The following is a 25,649-nucleotide window of genomic DNA, read 5'->3' as shown; positions in this document are numbered from 1 at the left end:
GGTAGTAAAATAGGCGACATACAGTATAATCTAATTCACTTGGCAAAGCCATGGCCTCCTAACTGCTGCTTTCTTTAACTGAATTAAATGCTTAACCATGAAACTGGCTCACTTCCTTGGGGATATTTTGCTACAGTTGCCCACTTTACACACTCATGCACACAAACGCATGTAAGCATATACACATGCACACACACACATACAGTGTTGAGGAGGGTGAAGGGGTTCCCTGACCCTTCGCTGTCCCAGTGTTTGACATCTGGGGAGCAGATGTGGATCTGTGTGTGTCTGTTGCAACAGCAGATGGAAACATCAGGGCCTTGCCTTGGCTGAGTGAAATACCTCCGTCCTCCTTCCCCTCTCTGTTCTCTCCCGCTGTCTCTGGCTCTGTCTATTCTCTCTGTTTCTGTCTTACTCGCTCTATCAGTGTCTCTCAGCCTCTCTGTACCTCTCTTTCTGCCAGTCCTCCTGTGTCCACAGGACTGTAATCACTTGAAAAGATTGCTTGTTTGTGTGTTTGTTTATTCATTTTCCCCAGGGCAATGACCATTTGTAAATTTGCTTTCCATCGAATCTGCAAAATTATTACAATAACAAAATATTTGGGCTTACTTTAACCCCCTTTTCACTGTGCTGTAGGTGTATTTGACAACTGTTCCCATTCATTGAGTGAGAAGGGCTGGTCGGTAGGCATTCGTACTGTGGAATCTGCGGGCGCCAAAGACGCACGGTTCTACTTCACGCTTCGCACAGACCGAGCCGTGAAATCCACCACTGTCTATAGCCACCAGCGGTACCGAGCCAATGCCTGGACTCACCTCATGGCCACTTACAACGGTCACAACATGACCCTGTATGTTGATGGAGCTAAGGTGTGTGGTTTTGGTGCAAACTTTGGTTCACAGTTAGGTTGTTTTTTGTCATTTACCTCTGTACTTTCAACTTCTTGATCACTGAATTACAATGACATCACTCTTTTATTCAACATTAAATTACTGGTAGGGCTACCTGATTCATGACAGTTTGAATAAAAGATTGTAGGTCACAGCGAGAGCCTATCCAAGACTGTTCAAGACTGTAATTTTTCCACTTACTGCTTATTTAATTTTTTGGACACCATATCTGGTCCACTTTAGCATCCATCAACAATCATTCTTCATCACCAGCATTATACCTTTTGCAGATTTGGCATGCAACCAGCTGGATTTTTCAACATTTGAAAGAGGAGAGGACACCTGATTAATCCAGAAAGAAATCTTCTCAATCGGTTTTTTGACAGTTGTTATACTTGGGCAGTGGTGGAAGAAGTATCAAGATCATTTATTTAAGTAAAATTAGTAATACTGCACTGTTAAGATACCCCATTACATATGAAAGTCATTCAACCAAAATTTAACTTGTACTTAATTACGTTTCCCCTCTGCTCTTTGGTGACTTAATGCTAATATGTCCTCCATAAAACATTTGGGCAAATTAAGAATGTTTTGGATTAGATGATTAATAATTCAAATTGAATTATATTTTTTTCAACCCTTCCTCTCTTCTTGGCGGTCCTTTCTCCTCTGATTTTCCTCTCAGGTGGGAGAAAGCAATCTCCAGTTGGGTAATCTCCACAGCCCCTTCATGAAGACCTGCAGAACCCTCTTCCTCGGCAGTAACCAATCAGAGCAGGGACACAGCTTTAGGGGCCATATAGGGGGTGTGGTCTTGTGGGGCTACGCCCGCTCTCACAAGGACCTGCTGAAGCGACCACTCCAAATTGATAAGAGCGAGCCTGTCCTGGCGATGTGGGCTGACTTCACTAATGTAACTATATTCTACACTGTCAGCTGTGTAGTCTTTCCAGAAATTAGCAGATCCCAGAGGCCATCATATTATGTAGATTTAGTAGATTTTATTTCAGTCTTCATCAGTATTACTCATTTAATCAAAATATTTTGAAATTGATTAGAAATAATATTGAAGTTATTGATTCTGCCTCTGATTTTTAGGTGGAACAGTTGTGGACTCCACACAAAGTTGGCCTCCATCCGACCATCATCACCACTCCTGTCCCTGAACAAGAGCTTGTCTCCTCTTTCCTGCCACCACCCTGTGGCCTGACGCACTGTGACAACACTGACATCATCCTTGGCTACAACAACAACTGGCAGCTCCGTGCTCCCAAACGAGTTCGCTACAGGATTGTCAACCTCTCCAATGATGATGGAGGGGACCCAACCGTGTCACAAGACCAGATCCAGCTCCAGCACCATGCCCTGACTGAGGCCTTTCGTCCGTACAACATCACCTTAGATCTGAGCATACACACCGTCAGAAACTCTAGCCTCCGACAGCGGTTTATTCTCAGCAACTGTCGAATTGGAAAGATTGGGAACCGCCAATGTGATCCTGAGTGTGACCACCCAAGGACAGGCCATGATGGGGGGGACTGCCTCCGACTGGGGCCCTGCTATAACTGGAAGAGACAGGATGGGGTTTGTAACATGGAGTGCAACAGTATACACTATGACTATGATGATGGAGACTGCTGTGACCCGGAGGTTACGGACGTCCTCAAGACCTGCTTTGATCCTGAGTCACCTGACAGGTGAGGTTAATAGACAAATGTCATATCATACTCACCACTCTGGTCTGCTGAGTATCTAAAGGAAATACTGGCTTCATTCACTAATTATTTCCAATGTGTTGTTTTTTATTGCTGTCAAGCAACTGTCAATTAAATGTTTATTCAGATTTTTCACATTAAAAGCCTACCAGGAACAGGAGTTATTGTGCCCACTGAGCCGCTGGAAGACTTTTAATATGAAACATTTGTGTAGGAGGTGTTGAGTTTCAGTGACAGTAGCTTAACCGCCGTCCAAAAATGGTATAATGGAAGGGACTGGAAATAATCAGTGAATCAAAACAATATTTAGTTAGGGAGGAGAAACTCAGAGAGCAGAGTGGTGAGCGTGACAATACCGTGTTGTTGCACTGATAAAATTAGTGCTGTGAGTCTTTCCAGATTCTAATTATAATTCTACTTTATAGAACAGTATCAAAGGTGGAATTAAAATATCAATCATCATCTTTGTCTGTAAATGTTGACAAAAAGTGACTCAGAGCTTTATTATTTTGACCATTTTAAGTAATTCATTTTCAGGAGGAGGTTGTTGCTGGTCATAAACATTTTAGCAGGAAATTGTAAAAGGCTACATTGTAGGTAAGACACAGTAGAGAAAGTACCAGGGGGATTAGGTTTTCGGCCAGTGAAGAGAACTTGTTTTTCCAGAGGCAAGAAGTCTCTGGGCATAAATGGCCACTAATAAGACTCCCCGTGAGGTGAATATCTGTCTTAGCACGCTGCAGTGCTTCTGAAGGGCTGTGCTATGAACAGCTCAACATGCAACATGTACAAATTGGTACTCTCACTTTCCCCAGTGGTTTTAGAGAGAGCTCTGTGAAGTGGGGATGGTGGGTTAAGAGGCCAAAGTACACACTTATTTTTACTAAACAACTCGAGCGGCAGCCCGCTGCCTTCCATTTGGTCTGACAGACAGGCTCATGCAGAGTTCCAAATAGCTTGCATGAAGTCTCGCCATGAGGTCGTCGGCCCAGGTTCTTAAAGACCCGATTCTTAAACCAAACTGTAACCACAAGCTTTACACTGAGCCACTGGGAAACAGAACATGGGAACTGGAACTATTTTTTAAAACGATAGATTTAGCACTTGATGTCTGGAGTTGACAGAGTGTGACAGCTTAACACAGGGATGGATTAATGTTTTTTAAACCAGAAAAATAGAATTTTTTTCTTTGGTCAAATGGACTTCTCTTTACCAGTATACAGGATTTGTTATGATGACTCCTTGTGCCATAAAACAAATCCTAACCTTGTAACTAAAGCAAAAGCTGAAATTACTATCTTCATTTCGCCTAAGGTCATTTTAAGACTAAACTGCCCCATATATTTATGTACTATTTAGACTGACAACATGCCGTGCCGTACATATGGCTTCTTTTGGAAAAAGAGTCAAGTAATTTAGAACATTAAAGGGGTTCTCCAGTATGGCACTTCCATAAAGTCGAGGGACTTGCGAGTGACACATTATAAAAAGAACGATCACAATCATTGCAACAGAGGCCAAGATATCCTGAATTTTTATCCACAGTATGGCTTTAGCTCCAAAAATGCTAGATCCTACATTTCCTACAATACAACTCTATCATCTTATGTTAAACTTAAATTCCAACATCTCTAAAACTACACGTCCCAGCTCGCTACAAATTTGTAGTCTCCAAGCCCAAGCTGAGATGGACCAAAAATAACCCTGATGACATCATCAGGTTTATAAGACTTCCCACCAGAGTCACAGAGGGCAACTGTTTTCACAGACAGAGTTATGAGTAAAAAATAATAATGAGTATACTGAACTTCATGTGTAAAATTGGTGGAGTGTTCCTTCCCCACTATGCCACAAGCATGAAAGGGTAAGAAAAGGTAGAAAACATGTAGAATAAAGCTGTCTGTAAAGTTTGTCTGTTCACATTTTCACATCCTCTCAGAAATGATTGACTTACATTATAGTTTGTTCACAGTTATTTGAATAAAGGACAGACAAAAGCAGACAAAGCTTCATGCATGCCTATGTGTTATAATTGATGGACGGTTTTGGTTCTGACCAAACAGGAAGTGGTACCAATGTAAGACCTATCCCTGTGTCATAGTTGCAATTTCAAATGTATATTGTAAGTGACTGTTGGGTTATGTGAAACAAACTGTAACAAGCAGAAATACTATTTTGCTATCTTGTTTGGAGTGTTGGGGAGTTGTAATGCTACATGTAGCAACACTTCTAATTTACTGCATTTCCATGTGGCGTTTGGGTATCATAGCTATTGTCAAAATCGAATAATGTTTCCCATAGTGAACTCATTTTCCCGCTATGGTAGGTAGCGCAACCAGATGCTACATCATTATATTTAATTTTCTTATGAATAAATGGAGGAAAGGAAGGTGTATGCTTTGTTTGCAATGTTACCTCTACTTCCCCCTCAAAGTGATGTCAGATCGTCATGCATGCCCACAAATGGCTGTCCATGCCGTAGAATTTGTTGCTAAGGTTGTTCCATGGGTTGTTTGTGTTGTCCACTTTAATATCTCTGATTGGCTCAAACTTGTACAGCTGTATTTGAGAAGTTGACATTTTAAGTAAAGAATGAGAAAAAGAAGTGAAATCCTGCTACTACTGTTTGTTTATGTAGCCTCAGTGGAAAGTGGGGCAGCTTCCAGGAGCTAACCAATCAGAACAGAGTGAGATCATCAGGAGGAGTGCCTTATAGAGACAGGAGCTAAAACGGCCTGTTTCAGACAGAGGCTGAACTGAAGGACTGCAAAAAAAGCCAGTGTTATAAGTTAAATAAGGACTTTTTTGAACTGTAAATCATGCAAAGATATTCCATTATAACTCCAGAATAAAATCATGGACCTGGAAATGTGTATGACATGTCCTCTTTAAGTGCCTTGCTCAAGGTGCCCTCCAACTGTTTCAGTGGCCAGAAGAAAAGTTGAACTGGACAGCTCCCAATGACCAAGAGTAGAAGACTGTGTTTGTACTGTGAAACTATCATGTGTGAATTTGTGCAGCTGTATGAATGTGAAACGGGCTGTTTCTGGAAATGAACATAGTGCTCAGTTGACTCTCCCTTGAAGACACAGGTGAAAGTTAGGTAAAAGTGAAAAAAAAAAGAAAAGTTGGCTTGCGTGTGTGGTCTCATTGCTTGGCCATATGCAGGAAGTTCTTCAAGTGTGTCATAAGTAAATGTTAATTTATGTTGCCCTGTCATGAGTTTGGTGGGACAGACAGAGACAGGCAGGAAAAAAATGTGGTTTGGTAGTTGTTATGGTCAGATGTTCCCTGTCTCAGCCTGAGCTCGCTACCCTGCAGAGAGGAGATGGACACTAATGAAAAAAATTGGACAGCAGACAACACTCTGCTTTGTTGTTTTGCAGAAACACACCGTTATTAAGAGGTCTGGTCCTTTGGGCTCAATTATACAAAATGCTCTGTGATTTATTCTAGATTTAATTTGATGGTTATTGCAAAGAATATTCCAAAGAACCAAATGAAAATGTTTCCACCACACTTACCTTTGGGTAATAATGGGAATCAGTTTTAGCTTGATATACGACAGAGAATTGGAGAGATCAATGTGATGTGTTGATTTTGATGTGAGCATGCTTTTATAAATCACGGCTTTGGATTTGATCTGGTTTTGTGCTGATTTTTTTTTTTTTTCTGCATGAGAGACTTTCATAAATAAGGTCTCTGCTAGTCTGAATTTTAAAGCTAAACTCTAAAGTCACAGTGTGTGCTTCTACACAGTGATGTAACTTCTGCAGTTACTTTTGCCAGAGTTCCCGTCTATAAGCTTCTGACCCTCCACTTAAAACAACATGAACAGCCAATACACGGGAGACTAGAGTGTCATAAAAACTGGGCCTAGGGGACTAACTGTCGTGTAGGTCTTCTTCTGGAAAGGTCTTGACCCCAGCTTGTTGAAAATGCTTGTGTGTTTGAGTGCTTGGACATGCATGCATGCATGTGTGCGTGTGTGTCCCTGGATCCCAACTTGCATCTTTCTCAAGCAGAGAGAGAATTAATGTGAGGATGACATTTCACTGGCATTTGTAGAATACTGAACCAGTTTTATGTTTGGGATCTGGGTTTTTGATATCCCCCCCCTCATTCTCTCTGAGCTCTTGGCCAGGTATTCAGATTGTGGGACCCTATATGTGTGCAGCTGCTGCTGGCCAGTACGGGGCCAGAGGTTTTTGAAGCCAGCTGCTGTCACGACACAAATTTGTTGTCAAGAGCCAGTTCTAGAGCAATGGCCAGGTACACTGCAGATTCTGGCATCACAATAAAGAAAAGTGAGCAGGAAAGATGGAGAGAGAGGCGAGGGTGGAGAGGGAGTGATGGGGAGTTGGGGGACATCATGTCCATTTATGCTGAGACACATGTCCAGGATTTGCTGACCAAAAAATGTTAGCAAATCCTGGACAGAGCACTTGTGTGCAAACAGCTCCAGGCAACTCCCCTGACAGAGCAATGCTGTTCCAACCTTGTTTGACGCTTTACGTGCATGTGAATCTCATGCATGATGTAGTTATTTCAGATCAAATTTTATTCTGATCAAGTTTTATTGTGGTCTTGTTTTATTCACTAAAAAAAAGCAATACTAAGAGTGTTTCCCAGAACAGTGAACACTGCTCTACATCTGAATGAGCTAGTTGAGACAATCCTGCCTCACAATTGATCCATTGATGTCTTTAGCCTAATGCCTGCATTATGCTTTATACTCCAGTGAGCATAGTACCCCCTTTAGGTATTGTTGCTAAGCGTGTCAAGCAAGTACAGCACATATTTTACAGCGCAACACAGTTTACAGCACAGTTTACGTGAAAAACAGCAGATTTACCACTCAGAATTCTTTTTGAAACAATGGGTCCTTGATTTCAGGTAGAGGTGTAAAAAAAAAAAAAAAAGCAGCTTCTCAATTCTAACCTGCAAACCTTCTAACCTGTAATTTTGCCAGCTGAATGAACAACTGTCACTAGCACATTTTATCAGCTGTAGCTTACTCACTAATTAAGCTAACAAAAGCTCCATGGGTTGTGCTATTATAATGCTATTTCCAGCTGACTTTTTATTGTTTACAGCTGCTTTGTTTTAAAACGAGAACATAAAATTGAGTATCGCACCACAGTCCCACGTACACCATGCTATTGAAAAAGCCAAAGCTTGACAGACCTGCCACTCCTAGTTACAGTCGCTAAGCTATGATTGGATTATTGCTGTTTAGGGGAGGGGTTTAGTCAACTGTTAATCGCAGCCTCTTCCTTGACCCCGCCGTAGCATGCCTGTCTAAATTTGAAAGATTGCTGTTGCATGCAAACACAACTGGTGAGTGCTCGCTGTGGATGACTGGTTCTCAGTATGTGAAAGTACGCTCCTGCATTGAAGCACTCTCCGCTCATGCAAAAGTGACTTTGTGTGCTGGTATCTTCTCCTAGCACTGCATTTATCAAGACCTGTGGAGCAAATGTTTGGATTGTAGATGCTTTGTATTTACTTTATTTCAACATGCAACATTGTACAAAGGCAGAAGTGCTCAGTAGAGTATATAATATGTTAAAAGTTTTGGCTGTTGGTGTGATATTTTTAGAGTCTGTGCTCCGATTCAGTAAAGTTCAAAGTAACTGACTTGTCAACAATAATATTTTAAATGGACACGCCGCTTAAGTTTTACATGGTGACAGTGCTAGTGCTGACTCTGCTGTTGATTCGCACAGTGTTTGACTTGCCCACAAATGGTAATTTTCTAAATTCATAACCAAGGTTTTCACCTCAATCATGTAGAGCCATTTATTATTTTTGCCAGGTTGGATTTAGACTTCCATTGAGACATCTTCTGAGTCTCTGAAGTTGAAGAGTCAACTCTTTAGTGGTCAACTTTCTGTCACTTGCAATTGCATAGCCTAGGATGATGGATACTGCACACAGCCTCGGCTGAACTCAGCTTCAGTAATGTAGTGAGAGCAGGGTTTCCCTGAAGCATCTTAAATCTTAAACCTTATTTAGGCAGGCAAAGTGCCTGAGAAAACACATTCATATTTACAGAACAACACATGCACTCAGGGAGGGACTGCAGTTGGGGGAGGATTACACACATGCAGGGCTCTTGGCTGCTGAGCGACACCTTTGGACCAATTCAAAGGTGAAGTGCCTCACTTAATGATACTTTGACAGTAGTGTGTGGCAGGATGGGGATTACTTTGTTCTTTTTGGCTGTATTGCAATAGCGGGGCCAGCCCTAGAAAGACAAATGTCTGTCCCTGACTCACTGAGTGATGGAGCTACATCATTGGTTGGCGGAAAGTGACCAATGGCAACGATGATGGAGATTAAGCTGTTGTAATTTCAGGAGAGAAAGTAACCCTTCAGATCCCAATATGTGGTCAGTTTATCCAAATAATGCCTATTTGGAAATTTGCTCCGACATTTTCGGAGATGTGAGGAGCCACTGGCCAGGTGAGACCAGTGTCATCTCAGCTGCTAGCAGCCTGATTCCTGTATGGCTAGTGGATAGTGTCACGATGACCTACCTAAGGAAACTGTTGTGTGACAGGATCTGTGTGCTGTCACCAGTGCAACTTACTATCACTTCCATGTTCATGGTAAAAAAAAAATTAAAACAATATAACAAATATATTTACAAATGCAAACTTTACACACATGAATCACACTGTATTGGGGTAATTTACACTTAACAATTAACTTGATAGTAACTGTATTAAAACTATTTTAGAGTTGTGGTGGGAAATAATGTGAAATAGCATATAAAATATATTTAAAAAGCCTAAATCTGAACTCACCACTTCTTACAACAACAGCATATAGTCTACACCCAAAATCTGGAACACCCTACCAGCAGAAATTAAAGAGGCGACCTCAGTGAGCAATCTTAAGAGCCAAAGAAAAAACTTACATACACGGACTGGCCTTAAATTAACCTCCTCCCCGACATCTAAATATGTATGTTTATTGCACTTTTACTATTATTATTTATTTTTCTGTTTTATGCTTTTACAAATAAACTTAAACTTACATAGAAACAAACATCCAAAATGCTGGTGATGTCCAGGTCTGATGGTAACCAGGTGATGTACATGAAGACGACATGTGTATCACATGGTTTTAAACCAACAAGTTCAAATGTACATCGCAGGTGTATTTTCATACAGTAGATTATGATATATGCAGCTGTCACCCCTCCACCGGTAGCCGTTCCCTCCATACACTCGCCTTAACATCGCCGTCAGTCTCTCGTCTGCAGTCCCAATCAGTCTCATTCGAAACTCCACATGGTTTGATGGAAGGGTTGACTGCACCTTCTCCTTATAATCCTATGTTGGCACTATCCACCTGCCGTAGCCCCCCTCTTGAGATGATCGGCAGGTCGACATGTCGTCTGTCTGGGGAAAATATGATCCGATGAACTGATCTGTGCAGCTCTTTGGTGATTTACCTCTGGCTCTAATGTCTCTGCAGCATTTTCATATATGATATAATTCCTTTTAGACAATAAATGTTGGTCTCACAGATGAAATCTAACAATTAATAACTGCCACATTAGTTTGTCTGAATGTGAAGTGAAGCTTCATGTTTTTACTGGACAGAACAACAGTGCTGCGTCTGAGGCTCTATATGTACAGATACACCACATTTCAATAAACATAAATGTATTATAATGAACAGATCAGTCTATATTAAATTTCTTTTTATTTTATTAAGCTACATAACAGTTTGGATTTTTATTATAGCTACATTACAGACTGAATAACAATTTACTGCGCATTTCTGTCAATGAGGTTATTTTTTTGTGAGATAAAAAGTGTAGGTGGAGCTTTGAGTAGAGATTATTTTGTCACAGTACAGTCAGGTAGTTGTGTTGAAGCTGAGCTGCTGCTGTCAGCAAGAACACTACTGTTCCAATTGCAGAAAGATCGTACTGCGTCCTCCCGTCCCCGGAAGTTTGTACTCCAAAGTCAAACCTGCCAAGTCCTAACTTGGTGTACTTGGTATTGTAAAAGACCCTATGTCAAACTGGCCTCAGTTAAAGCCGGCACACTTCGTGGGGGCTTGGTCACCACGTGTCGCCACTTCCTGTATCACTCATTTCATATTAAAAGCCCTCTAGCATTTCATACACGGTCCGGCCATGTACCAGGTCCGAGGTCACTAATAGGTGGACACAGACTCTCCAGATGTATAAATGATAAATTATTGAGAATTATTACATTTTGACGGAGTGTTTCTATTTGAACTGGAGCAGCTTTTGTAGCCTTTACAGAAAAAAAAACAGAAAAGTAGACAGCGAAAACAGAGCTTTTAATCAAGAATGGACAGACTCTTACATGTTCAGGCTTCCCACGGACAGTTCAAAACCAGCATGTCTCATATGTTCCAAGACTGTGGTGATTGTGAAGCGCCACTATGAGACAAAGCACAAATCTTTTAAGCAAACATAACGACTCAAATCCGAAACCGAGGGAACAGAAAATAAATGATCTAAGAGCCCAATATGATCGATCCACCAGAATCCCAACACATTTCAGTTTAAAATCCTGGCAGGACAAGCTAGAGCTCACTTCTCTCACTGAACAAGAGAAAGTGGGGGAATGGGATGTGAGAGGGAAAAGAAAGAGAAAAAGAGGTGTTAAAGCTGTTCAATTGTTAAGATGTGTTGAAATTGTTTATTATTAAATGGGTTGAGACTGTTAAGATGTGAAATGGACTTCACAAAAAAGAAGAAAAGGGAAACTCAAGCTACACTTCTTTTTTTTTTTTTTTACATTTTTCTAAAATGAATTATTTTTAAATGCAGCTCGTGAAATATTATTGAATTGTACTTTCTTTATTTGATTTGACAGTCTGTTGTTGAATACATACAGATGTTGATATAACTGCTAAGCTTCTTCAACATATGTGGCACTGAATCATAATGCAAGTTAGACATTATGATGTTCCGGACCTTTACATGAGGAAATTTCCTCTAACTGGACCTCTTTGAATTTTAATTGAATACCCCTGTATTAGGTTTTGACTTGTTTCATCCATACTCTTCCCAGCAGGAAGCTGAGATCTTACAGTCACAAGCTCACCTGTCTAACCTCCAGGCTGTTGGAACAATGTAAGCAACACTGAGCCAAACCTGGAGGGTATTTTTAACGAGCAATTATATAAATTATATTTCTGATGAAAAAACAGCACTTTTAAGCCTTTTAAGATTGAAGCATGGTTAAGCAATATAAATAAATTTTCCTCCACAGCTGAGCCTGATCAAAGGCATAAACCTTAACTTCTTTTTTAAGAAAGCAACATAAAACAAATCATCCAAATACACTTGAAGTGACTGAGGTAAAGATTAAAGTATGGCTTAGTAATTTTAACAAAGTTAGCCCCACAGCTGAATTTGATCAATCACATAAAACCCTAACTCCCTGCTAAGGAAATACAACATGAAACAATAAACCATTACGTTATAATCATCAAAAAAACACTTAAATCCAAAGCTTTGCATGTGCGAGATGAAAGAAAACAAGACTTTACAAACAAAATTATATATGTATGATTCATGCATATAACAAAATGTACTTCTATATATATGAACTGATTTGACCAAACGCTATACTGATGCACCAGTGGAGGACTGTTAATATTTATTTATTACCCTGCACATAAAGCAAATGCAAAGAAATGCATACACATAGTCCTATATGCAGACCGATGTTTTTTTCATCAGGCAGTTGTAATGCTCCAGAAAACCACAGAAGGCTCAGCTAATAGCCTGAACTGTCTGGCATGCAAGCATTGGGCAGTCAGGGAGATCTCACTGCAAAGCTCTCAGACCCGGCGGGTCCTAACGGTGATAGGTGCAAAAGCTTTCCAGCTATGAAAGCAAAGGAGAAAAATGACATGTGACATCTCCACAGCCGAGGGAAAACAAAGTGGGTTTCACACATCATAGTGCCTCCAGCCCAATTTATCACAGTTACAGAGAGACAGGAAGAGAGAGAAAGACGTGGGAGGTTGTAGACTGTGGGGGTCAGCGGTTTGAAGTACCCTGACCAATTCAAACAATTATGATTTGGAAGTTACATATGTGCCAAAGACAGATGTTGATAGATTGAAACAAATTTACCTCTTCTGAAGAGCTGACCTATGCTGAGTGTACAAGTCCTAACTACCACTCTCACAACACCTAATTGCATTCACATTGTGCAGAATCCATAAGGTCAATTGTCTATGGCTAAAATAGCAATAACATATCGGGAAATAGCTTACCAGGGGTTTGATGAGATCCCTGTGCATCCACTATTGATTGGTCCAAAACGTGTTTAGCCTAGGTTGGACGTAAAGGTATAGTATGCAGGATTTGTCGATTGGTGTTGGTAAACACACAGCATTCAAAGTTGGCCCCTCCTCCCCGGCTCAACCAGCGAGCAAGCGAGAGAGACAGAGAGAGAGCAGCAGTGGGCGAGTGAGCTAGAGAGTGAATGAAGAGTACCAGCGGCGCTGGCGAGAACAAAGCCGTGAATCAGATAAATAAAATGTTATTTTCTGATTGTTTCAAGGCGGTTACGATCTAAAGCACAAATAAACACATCTATACCTCTGTACAACCCTGTGGGAAGATGCTACATTACAGGATTTAGTGTGAATGCAGAGCTTCATCCTGTCCGCTGTGGCCTCTCTGCTCTGCGTGTGTGTAGCTCAGCCCCACCCTCGGTCAAGCAGACACACAGACCTGCAGCTCTTTATACATCCATGACACAGAGACGGAGAGCAGACAGCGATGTAACTTGGTCACTACACTATGAGTCTCGACCTCACTCATGCGTGCTGCTATTGGCTGGGGGCTACACACCCACTGCCCAAAGGTTGACACCCAGAAGCGTCCCGAACACAGCAAAATAATAAGAAAATAAGAAAATACAGGCAAAGGGCAGGCTCTCTGTAGATAAAAACACTGCCACACACTTCTAGTGGGTCATAAGAGTGATTTCTTTTGTATGAGTCTATACGTTATTTTTTAGGAAATATTTAGTAAAAATAGATAGTATATCTTTTAAAGGCACAAACACTGGAAGCACAAAGCGAGATAGCTATCCTTATGCTAGCTAATGCTCACTTTGGCTGATAGACTTCTGCTCAAGTTGAAATTAGGAGAAGCCATATCAATGCTAGGAATTATTTTAGGTCACAAACAGCATGTATTGAGATGAAATATTGGTGATGTTGTTTAACTAGTTATATTTAAGCTGACAAACTTACACCTTAAACCCTTTAAGGTTAAGTTCTACAAAATGAACAAGAGAGATGCCTATCTTAGGGCTGTGCAAGCCCACACAGTCCTAATGAGGCATAAGTGAAAACACCTGTATGGGTGTGTAGGTTTTTGTGGTAAGAAGAAAACTAGACAATGTGGTTACACTCATTGTGGTTTGAGTATGAACTAATTGGAGCATACTGACAACAGTTTGGCCCAGTGACTGCATGCAGAATCTGAGAAGTCCTAACCAGCTGTTGGCTTTGGGCACTTTTCTAGCTAACCTTTTCAAGCTAACTGAAGAAAAGCTATGATTTGTAGAAGCATTAGTAACTAGCTTGCTAACTAAAAATATTCAGCATATGAATTAGACATTTTTGGAGCTGTCAAAAAGCATATTTGTCTTTTTAAAATCTTGGTGGAGGATAGCTGTTTTCTATGCTATTAGTGCTAAGCTAGGCTAAATATGTCAGGAACCAAGCTCTCAAACACACTGAGAGTGCTTGTCCAAGTTTCAGTAAGACAGTCAACAAGTCCATTTTTAAAAATGTATTTTTTTTCAGTACACCATGTTTTGAGAAATTGACTTCTTGTTTCAGTTCTGTTTCAGTGATATGAACGTAGACATTACAACCCTTTAGCATACACTATGTTTTATGATTATGGCTCCTTTTATTTAAGTGAACTTTGAGCAAAATATGTTGTAAATGCCTTTTTATTTTAAGGTCCGTAGATTCACGGACTGAAAATATTTTTACTCACTATACTGTAGCTGGTGTAGTGTAGCCAGGTTTATTTTTAAAAACAATTTCAGGTGAACAGCCACATATATTTAGCTTTCCAATGTTTTCTCTTTTCCCACCTCTGCAGGGCCTATATGAGTGTGAAGGAGCTGAAGGAGGAGCTACACCTGAGTGGCACTGACACACTCAATGTTTTCTTTGCAAGCAACTCGATGCGTGAAGAGCTGGCTGGAGCTGCAACCTGGCCATGGGCAAAGGAGGCTCTCACTCATCAAGGTAAGTCAAATTACGTCAAACTACTGTACAACTCTCCTCATTTCTTGCTTCTGCCTTTATTCTTTGTAGTTTGTTGTCTATCTTTATAGTTTTTCATTTTTCTTCTCTCTTTCTTCCTCCAGTTTTGTCATTCTTATTTTCTTCTTTCTTTCACCTTATTTCTCTTTCTCTTTTTAGCCATCCTTTCCTCTCTTCTCATGCACTCCATCCTTTGTTGTCTGCTTTGGCGGTATCCAAATGAGATGGGGAGAACAATTCGAACTGGCAGAGATTTTTCCCGGCACATTGCCTCTTTCCTCTTCCAATCATTAGGCCCCTTTCCACTGGAAAAGGCTAATCAACCCAACAACAACCAAACAAACAAATGCCAGTGTGGGCTCTGTACCGTTGTTGCCACCCATGCTTACTTGCCAGCTGTTCTTTATTTATTTATGAACTTTCTTCTTTTTGTGCCAGTACAAAGTAGTGAGAAGGAGACACATGGGGCAAATGTACTTCTTGACACAGACCTCTGTACAACAGTGGTGTGTGGAGGGGCATGTGAGGTACATAGAGTAGAACTCATCCCAAGTCAGTCAGTCATAATTGCTTGAACTGGAGAGTAAACGCAATCTCTGTTTCTGTTGTGATATGATGATGGAAAGTCAGAAACTGACATCTCTCTGACCAAACCGTTCTCAAAAAAAATGTCAGTGCCTTTCCTGTACTCTAGCTGTGCTCCATCATGTCTCTACCCAGTAGAGCATCAGTGGGGTGTGGCTGGACTAAATGTTTATAGCATGAATTAATTCTGCGATTATCGGCATGAACTTCTCGATTCTATTGCATCAACATGCACAAAAAACCCTATAACATTCCCAGCACCTTAGTGAATTCCTTGCATCAAAAAACCAGGCTGATTAGATGGCAAATGAGATTCTTATTCACCACCAGTTATGTACACTTAGTAAAGTGAATACTGTGTATGTTTAAGTTGAAGAAAGAGCACATTCAGCAATGAAAGTTCTGTCTTGTTGTATTCACCCTACACAAACTAGTGATGAAATGATTAGTCGATTGACTTTATGATCGATAGATAATTAATTAATTAAACTAATGATATCTAATTTAATAGACTAAACTGATAATTAAGTAATAAAAACGGTTGACTGGTTGGTTCACTGAAAATAATTGTAAGCTGTAATACTTATGGGCAAAACACAGATGAATTTTTATGTCCACAATACACATCAAATGAGCTGGCAATTTAATAATTTCAGCTGTCTTCAAAAGACATTTACTTTTTAGAAATGAGCAAAAAATGATCCAAAATGCTCACACAGCATAATCAAAGCCAAACAAATGCACTGTTAAACAGAAAAGTTGATATTTGCAGCGGCATTTAGCCCTTGACCACTGACTTTGATGCATTTTTACGTTTAACCGACTTTTCTATCATTTCTATTTCTAAATAGAAGTTCCATCTAGATATCTACATTTAAAACTTAAGATTTTTCTGACTACTTTGAAAAAAAGGAAAAAAATACATCTTTGCCAATCCATATTTGTTTAAAGCTGAGTATAGACATAGGTGTATTTGCTCACAGCACCACTGGAGGAGCTGGACATCTCAGGCAAGGGAAGCAAAATCTGAACAGCTGTCTATGCACACAGGGTGTATAAATTATTATGCTGTGTAATTAATATAACATAAAAACTGACAGCTTTTGTTCACTATAAACTGCTTATATCCATTTTGAGGTAAAAATGTCCTTTTTGTGGTGTCCTCAGATAAACAGATAATTACAACATTTATATTTGCTGTATATTTCTGGGCTTTAAATAATGATTAAATAGGGACTTTATGTTATATTTTAGAATTAAACTCTAATTCTTTTGAATTCAGTGTTTAACTGAATGTCTTCCACATTACATTTGTTGCAGTTGCTCAGCATCTGTCCCTGTTTAAAAACAAGTTAGTGGATGACAAGACGTCTCCGGAGGCCCTGTTGTTTAGTTTCTTCATATGTAATGTCTTCATTGTTCAATGTCTTCACCACTGAACACACTGTTTCTAATTAGAAAACCAATAACTGTCATGTCTGTTCTTGATTCTGCGATTATCAGCATGCTGCAGAAAACTTGTATCTCCACTTAAAAGCCATTTTTGTAAGAATTCATCATAGCCCCAAAACCATGATATTAAAATGACCAGCATTGGGATACCATGTTAATTATTTTAATTTTTATTTGGTTTTAGATTTTTAATTAGACTTGTAATTTTTCTATAGTAAAATGAATAGTTTAATCCATGTTTAAGCCTGCAGAAAACACATAATAACATAATTATTTTTCCATTCAGAGAAGTGCAGGAGCAGGCACCAAGACCATCCACTTTCATCTGAACAAGGAAGACAGTGGTGGTAGCTGTCGGTTTTTAGGAAAATGAGGCAAAAGCAGGCAAAAATGGCTCATATCCACCCGTAACCACCTTACCATATTCTGTTTCCTGTTTTTGGTTTAAAGTACTAAAGTTTTACTCCATTCCTAATTGGTTTTTAAATGTCACAGTGCTTAGTCTTTTTACTATGGTGGTCTGTTTCTCTTTAGGAAATGCCAGCTTGCTGTGGTGGCAGAGAGTGAAAATGGAGTTGAATAGACACATACAGTAGCTGGTAGTTAGAATCTGAACTTTCACAACAGTGTCACATTTTTTGTGATCGCTTGTTTTGTTGGATGCTCCTGAAATTTTGCAAAAAAAACAGTCCTAACTGGGTAACCATGTTCAGCATGGTTTCATGTTTCCTGTTGGGGATTTATTGACTTGCTAAAGGACAATAAACAGGTTCACCTGTAGAAGGACAGTTTTCTATATTATTACATCCTGTCAAAGTGGTGGAATGAAAGAAGGTGACACTGTGGTACGTGTATCTTGTGAAGACTCACTTTTCAGTCACTTGAAATATATTTACTGTGACTGACTGACTTATCAAAAGACACAAATATCCAGATATTAATAATATAGCTCATACTACAAATTGTATTTTTTATCCTCAGGCGGGATGGTGCTCAACCCATCATACTTTGGTACAGTTGGTCACCACAACACTATGATCCATGAGATGGGTCACATCTTTGGACTGTACCATGTCTTCAAGGGGGTGAGCGAGCGGGAATCCTGTGATGACCCATGTCAGGTAGGACTGTTCAATCGTCTCCTCTTGATGATAGTTAATGTGACTTATTGTATATTGTATCAGCTTACTTTATGTGGTAAATTGTACCTCTTCAACCATTATGTCTATACTTGCAACATGCTTCACATGAATAACTTTCAATTCTTCAAGATGATATATAAGTTAAGCAAAAACTTCTTCATTTGCTGTTTGTAGACGTGCCTACCTGGATTGAGCCTTTCAGTCCTCCTGTGTTCATTTGCTAGTAGTACTGTCATGTGTACTTGCAGGAGACCACCCCATCCATGGAGACAGGAGATCTGTGTGCTGACACTGCCCCAACACCCAAATCCAAGGTCTGCCATGATCCCGGAGCTGTCAACGATACCTGTGGAGTCACCACGTACCAGGACACACCTTATAACAATTACATGAGTTACACAGGTACAGCGAATGAACATTCTTTACTTTGCTTCAAACATGTTGAAAAATCATTAATGAACCACAGAGCAGGCCAAATCATTTAGAACATACAGTAAAAGAAGAAAATGAACTAATCCCTCCTTTATTCCTGAAAAGCTGACATTGTAGAGATAAACGTTTGCAGGATACCGATGATAGAAGACATACTGTGTAACATACTATACATTATTAGAAACAGTGCTGTATTTGTGTAAGACTAAATCCAGTAGGAATATAAACACATGGTTCTTGGTTATAGCCTGTCATGAGTCTTTAATCTATATACACAGCAATACAAGCAACTACCTAAAGCTACCTAAAATAATGTCAAGTGGCTACTGTAACATTTTAATTTCCTTTTGGAATTAATAATGGACGTAACAGTACCACTAAAACAGGTTTTGCACACAAAACACAGGTAAACCAGATCAGAATGACAGTTTGTGACAAACATTATCTACACTTTTTCTTCAGCTTACCACAAGAAATATTAATCTACCTCGAGACACCCTGCATCTACATCACCATCCATGTTTCTTTGTGTCATCAGAGCAAAACTATGTGATTGTTTTAGTCATTTTAAAAAAAATAATTAATGAACTATTAGTCCTGAATGTTACCTGATTTAGTTGCTCAAAAAGGTTAATTAAGGACAATACTGTTGTGTTCACATGGTGTTATCTTACCTCCTCCCTTCAGATGTTTGAAATAAAGCTGCAGTAATTATTTCCAGCCATGTAATTAGCAGTGCAGTTAGATGAAGGTTAGAGTTTGATCCTGATCCATTAACTGGGCTTTGTTCTATTTCATTGCACCATATCAGATGACAACTGCACCAACCATTTCACTCCCAACCAAGTGGCCAGGATGCACTGTTACCTGGACTTGTTCTACCAAAACTGGCTGATGGAACGTCAACCTACCCCCATCCCTCTGGCCCCCATAGTGACTGACCAGAGCCCAGATTCTGTCTCTATCTATTGGCTGCCACCTGTAAGGGGACCACTCTATCAAAGGTACAAAGGCCTCATTATTTCTCTTTTTAAGAAATACACCAAATTGAGTTTTGTCTTTTTTCTGCACTTAATTTTTTCATCTTAATACCAATCCTAATTGGGACAACTATGGTGTATAAATACATGTCAAACCTCAAACCCATATCATAGGAAAAATATGTTCTCCTTGTCCTATGACTACTTTTCACTGTGACTGAGGCACTTTCGTTCTCATAAGCAAGACAGCATGAATGGCATGTATAGCAAAAATTAGACTCGTGCAGTGGACAATTAGCAAAGGATTACAGTTGTCATGAGTGATAAAATTCAAAGCAGTGAGTTGCATGTTTTGCCTCCTTACTCTCACACAAGTAAACAAGTGAATTACATTTAAACTTAAAGACTTGTCAGCAGAAATCTGCCTCCAAGTGGACTACAAAGTGGTATAGCAGTGATAAGTTTACAGTATGAATGGTGACATAAAGTTTAATTACATGCTGGACGACAGGCGGAAAGTGTAACAGCCAATTTATTTGTAATAACTGGTGATTAAAAACATATTCAGGTTGCTAATAACAATAATCAGCAGTACTAATGCCTGGTTATACCTTCCAATAACTTTTTTAATTGGTCTTGTTCATGTATTTGTATTTACCAGTGCATGATGACCACCTGAAGACAAACACATGGTAAAAAATGATGTGGTCCAACTTTATAAGTTGACAAAGATCACCTGAACAATTAACAACTGACTTATGGGACAGTCAATACAACTGGTTTATATCTCCACATTTGGACAGAAGAAGGCTGCATTCCTCAACCCGGTTGGAGCCTTTGAAATGAGATGGCACATTGTCACATATTGCGATACTGTTGTCACTGCAGCCTCACATAACCTCCTCTACCAGTCATCAAACTGAAATTCCTTTTCTTGTGTCTCTCTATCTCATTCTGGGTCTCCTTCAGCTTTCCTGTTCCATCCATTTAGGGTAAAAATACAAAACAGATCGGTCCAACATTACTGAAGTTCTGGTATTAAAAGTGACACCCATCTGCCTTGTTGTGATAAGTAAAAGCCACAGCGTCTGTGCTATTTCACGAACAGCAGCTCTGTTTTCTCTTACGCTAGTTCCTCCTTCCATGTGTCTGGTGTCAGCTGTGGAGAGTGTGAGAAAGACGGCGTTTTCCACCAGTACGCCTACGAGGCTTCCTCACCTCGCATCTGTGACACGTCAGGCTACTGGACACCTGAGGAGGCCGTCGGTCAGTCAAATAATTGCTGTGTGTGTTTGTATATGTCTGTGTGTATTTAAAAAGAGGATGAATACTGTATACACTAGGGTAGTGTTTCAGAATCGTAGCCTTGTACTTGTTACAACACACAAACAGAATTTGTTATACTTGTGTTACTACTTACTGCACCTCTCTTCTAGTCACGTAAACAATATAACACATGAATAAGATTCTTTACAGTCTGCAGCACAGATGTGGTGATGACATATTGTTCTTGTGGAAGATGAGAAGATGATTGTTGGAGCTGCATGTAAAGTCTCACATAAATTATTAACACATTCAGTTCAGTCTTCACTATGAGAAAAGATCTTTTTAGTCACTTAATCCGAATGAATTATTTTGCTATTTGAATTTATCCAAGTAAATAAACTTGAACTGAAAAATGGTAGTAGTGAGATAGCGAATTGTTGTTTTAAACAATCTTTCCTACTAAAAATCTACAGTAGACTGTTGTAGAGTTGAGTTCTTCCCCTGATACCTTCTCTTCTGTCAATAATTATTGACAGGAAAGAACATGGTGGTTTCAGGTTTGAGTTTGTGTCCTTGAGTTCTACTTCTGTCTCTTGTTTCCACAGAGGAGATCAACCCCCTCCTCACCAAAGACACACACACAAACACACACACACACACACGTCTCTTCCCTGTAAATTTCAGGTGCGTGCAAGGCTAATGGCTCCTGGAAGAGGAAAAAGCAGAAAATCATTAAATGATAATTGCCCTCAGCTACAGACCTCTCTCTGTCTCTGTCTTGTTTTAGCCAAAGCGAGAACAAGGATTATTAGGGAAAGCGTCTACTCTGGGTAATGTCTGGGTGCTGTTCAAACACTGAACCTCCGTCATAAACAAAAAAGCCAAAAAAAAAAGTGTATCCTGTAGCACTGTACTTTGAAACATTACGCTTCATGTAAGCACATGGTCCTTGTTATTCCAATCATAATTTCTGGAGAAGCCCAGTTTCCTTTGACGTGACATGTAGGGTGAGGGGAAAGAAACAAGAAAGAGGAAAAAAAAAAAAACGAAACACAAGGAAGCAAACAAGAAATTAAGGAAGAAAGAAAAAAAAAGGACAGAAATAATGGAGAAATACAGAAAAAAAGAACGAATGAACTTACTAACATAATACCACTTTCCATCTCTTCCGTGGAAACTCTACCCAAATATGTGGAAATCCTCTGCTGGAATTTATGCTCTGAAAACAAGCAGCGAGCAGGAACAGGGGGGATTACGGCTCCCTTTCTTTCGCTGCGGGATCATAATGATGATAAAGAGTCAATTACAGTCTTACTCTAAACAGTGGTATGCACATAGCTGAGGAGACAGCCAGTCTGCTGGCTTCCCTGGCTCCCTTTTCACTCTTTCCCACTTCTAAAGACCATGATGCTTGGGGTCACTTTGTCAGCCAGCGGAGATGGGCAATATCGCCTTCAGCAGGGAACGGGAATGAGGAAATTGGGCAAATTCAATGTGGATATCATAGTTGGCAACACAAAACATAAGTTTAATGGCAAAACACTGTTGGCAAGAACTGTTGGCAAATTGTCAGTTTACATCTCCTCCAAATGTTAACTTTGCCACAGCCTTGATGGGTTTGAGTCAGTTTTCAGGCTGAGGGAGGGAACCAGAGCTTGTTCCCCTGTTGAGAGGGATTAAACTGGTTTATGTGCTGCGTCAAGCATTAAAGTGGGTTTTAATCAAAATAAGGACGTTTAAAGTAAGCTTTTAAAGGTGCGTCACATTGCTTATTGTACTGCCACGAATGACAGAGTAGGGAGAGGGAATGGAGGGTAAAGTCCATTCCCGTAAAGAGTGACTGAAAAGCTAATGTCACATTTCTAAACTGACTGAATGTATGATACCTGTGGAGGAAATGAGTTGTGGCTGCAGCCAAAGTAATAATCTGATAGAACTTCAAGAATATTAAACATAACAAAAGCATTAAACACAACACAAGCAAAGTGTAAGAAAAGTATGTAGAGTTTGCAGAAACAAAAGTGTTAAGACAATGCTTAAACTAATACATGAAATAAATATATGAAATATAATATACAATAACAGAAGAAACACACCAGAACACAAGGACAAGATTAAAACAGTATGAGTGCATACTTGCTTCATTTCTATACAGGAGGTGTTCATCTATGCAGACTGTTTGTAAAACAATAAACAGAAAACTTACTTTTGTAAAGGTTGTGAAGAATCCCATTTGTTCTATTTGACCATGTGAAAATAGTCCTTGCCAATTATAGCTCATATATTGCATGAAGACAGCTAGCATACAGAACTGTGTTCATAAACATGCATGAATTAATATGGAAAACATTGAATGTGCTAGAATGTAAAAAGAAGCCTGGGATAGTTGATTTAGACAATTTAATGCAGTGATACAGTCATTAGATAAATATCTGTGACTATTCTCTTGTGTGTTTCAACAAGCTTTTTCATAAAACATTCAAATGCAACACTTCAATAATCTCTGGTTTCTAAAAATGTAATGTGGAAATTTTAAAACTTCATTAATGCATTTTATGACCACAGAGGGGCAGCGGAACGAGATAAAAACACAACATTAACGTATTATCACCCTCCGAAGTTGTTATGGCAAATGTGTTAGCAAACAGCTGCATACCAGCAGACACAGAACAACATCTTCAACCCACTGAAGTTGTGTTTGTGTCAACTTGGAAATGAGGCTGATGAGATTGGAGTTGTGGGCAGGAAAACTAAAACAATAATCCAAAATAGACTACAGATCTCTGTAGAACTGGCTGGAGCTGAAAAGTTGGGTGGTAATTCTCGCTGGATTTGCCAATACGCGTGACTTTTTATTCATTGTTACTATAAAAAATATCAGTTAGTGCAGCTTTCAATGGCAAATAGTGGACTTTCATGAATGTATAATCTTCATGGACATTTGGTATGTTAACTGCAGCAAAATAGGGATGTTTCCTGAATTTACAAGAATGAACTTAAACAAATTTGCTCAGCAGTGGGTAAATTGATGAGAATGGGTTTCTTACCAGACTTAGTGCAGTGCAGCCATAAGACATAATGCCTTTGATCTTACTGTATGTCCTATAAGTTGTTTATATAAGCATACCAACTCTGCAATGAATTCCACCTGCTCCACGTAGGCAGTAGTTCCAATTCCCTTCCAGTATTGGAGATACTTCAAATTTGGTATTTCCCAAGCTAATAATTAATACATTAGAAAGAAGTTTTAATCTAATATTGATGATTTTATCAATATATCTACTGCAGTGCTTAAATAGCTGTGAGAATGTAGGAAACTAAGAAATGGCAAAAGCCTACAGAATTTGCAGCTTATACAGTAGTTGTTGCCAATCTTGACATCATTTACCTGGTGTTCTTTGTCTTTCTGACAGTTTGGCAATCCGTGGTGTTTCCACACATGGATGATCATAGTGGGTGTGAAATATGTAACACCTCATTAACATGATGATTTTATTTGGCTTTCACCTGCGACAGCTGATAATAACACCACTGTAATGTGATTCAATTGTGCTAATCACTAACACAGTAATAATTAACAACTCATTAGCCCGGTGTAATGGAGTGACTACTGTGTTTTTGAATGTGGGCCATGTTTTAAATAAGAGAGCAGAACTTCTTACTTTTTCATCTGGAAAATTCTGCTCTCTCTTGTTACTTATGAGAGTGAGTTTGCTGATAGTTGCTACTGTAAAAATAATACTGGAAAATGTATTAAATCAGTCACCACTAAATAGAAGTGGACAAGACATATCGAGGGGAAGACAGGACACCACAAAAATACATTTCAGAATTATTTATTAGGACTAAAATTCAGTTAATCTGCTTCGTCTGCTTCATCAGCACTGTGTGGATGTGGTTTGATCAACAGTGGCATCTACTTGGCAGCATAAGGTAACCACCCCACAACTGTCATATTCAAATATTGATATATTTTGGTAGATGCACAGAAATACAAAGCATCATACTTTACTTTGGCTGAACATTGTGTATTCATAGATTCAGGATTCCGTCTCTTACAGTAACAGGCTGACTGGGAAAACACGTTTTCAGGGCCGTTAATAGTTCAAAGTAACACCAGCCGTGCGATGAATATTTTGACACTCAGACAAATGTGCTGATTAATGATAGACTGCTGCTAACATACATAAAGATTCACATACATATCTGGTCATTGTTGTGAGCCTCTATGGTTTTTTTTTGCATTTGACCAGTTCAGTTTCATTGTTTACGTTGCACAAATTCCCAAAATGTAGAAAAACATGCACACACACAAATTGCAAATGATGGTGGTGCTGCTTCACAACAAGCCAATAGCCCATGAACTGTGTTAACAGAAGATTTTTTTAAGGGGAAAATCCTTGTCCTGAAACTTGCCAGTAACACAGGTATTCAGATATATGCCTTGGCCTGCACAGTCATCACAGTACTCTAACTGCTGGGCACTGTGCAGGGGTTCATCTTGATGTCTGATTGAAGGAGACAAACACAGTCATTAACAGTGTCCGTCTGTGTCTGTCTGTCTGTCTGTGTGATGTTATTGAACCCCAGGCCCACCTGATGTGGAGCAGCCGTGTGATCCCAGTCTCCAGGCGTGGAGTCCTGAGCTCAGCCTTTATGACACCAATGTGACATCACCATGTCCCGACACAGAGGGCTGCACCCTCACACTGAGATTTCTCTACCCCATTGTCCCACACGCACTAACCCTCTGGGTCACCTACATCTCTACAAGTAAGTCTCACTCCATAATAATAATATTTGCACTTTAAGAACAGAAGTGTAAATTATATAATTCAGGAACGAGCAGTGGAAAAACAGAAAAGGCTGGTCTAAGCA

The 25,649-nt window shown here is 39.6% G+C and overlaps 1 protein-coding gene across 1 annotated transcript in view; it reads left to right on the top strand.

Annotated features, from left to right (window-relative positions):
* The window catches only part of pappa2 (pappalysin 2), a 76,360-nt gene that overhangs the window by 6,206 nt on the left and 44,505 nt on the right, over positions 1-25,649 (top strand). The window contains exons 2-10 of the mRNA XM_044367468.1: positions 640-872; positions 1,579-1,806; positions 1,992-2,590; positions 14,748-14,896; positions 17,933-18,072; positions 18,342-18,495; positions 19,337-19,529; positions 20,638-20,771; positions 25,362-25,544. Coding sequence (XP_044223403.1) covers positions 640-872; positions 1,579-1,806; positions 1,992-2,590; positions 14,748-14,896; positions 17,933-18,072; positions 18,342-18,495; positions 19,337-19,529; positions 20,638-20,771; positions 25,362-25,544 — 2,013 coding nt within the window. The remainder of the gene's footprint in view (positions 1-639; positions 873-1,578; positions 1,807-1,991; positions 2,591-14,747; positions 14,897-17,932; positions 18,073-18,341; positions 18,496-19,336; positions 19,530-20,637; positions 20,772-25,361; positions 25,545-25,649) is intronic.

The sequence above is a fragment of the Thunnus albacares genome, chromosome 12 (genome assembly GCF_914725855.1).
Source record: "Thunnus albacares chromosome 12, fThuAlb1.1, whole genome shotgun sequence".
NCBI classification, from domain to species: domain Eukaryota; kingdom Metazoa; phylum Chordata; class Actinopteri; order Scombriformes; family Scombridae; genus Thunnus; species Thunnus albacares.
Note: the sequence above shows the minus strand (reverse complement) of the source record. Positions and strands in the feature narration are given on the sequence as shown.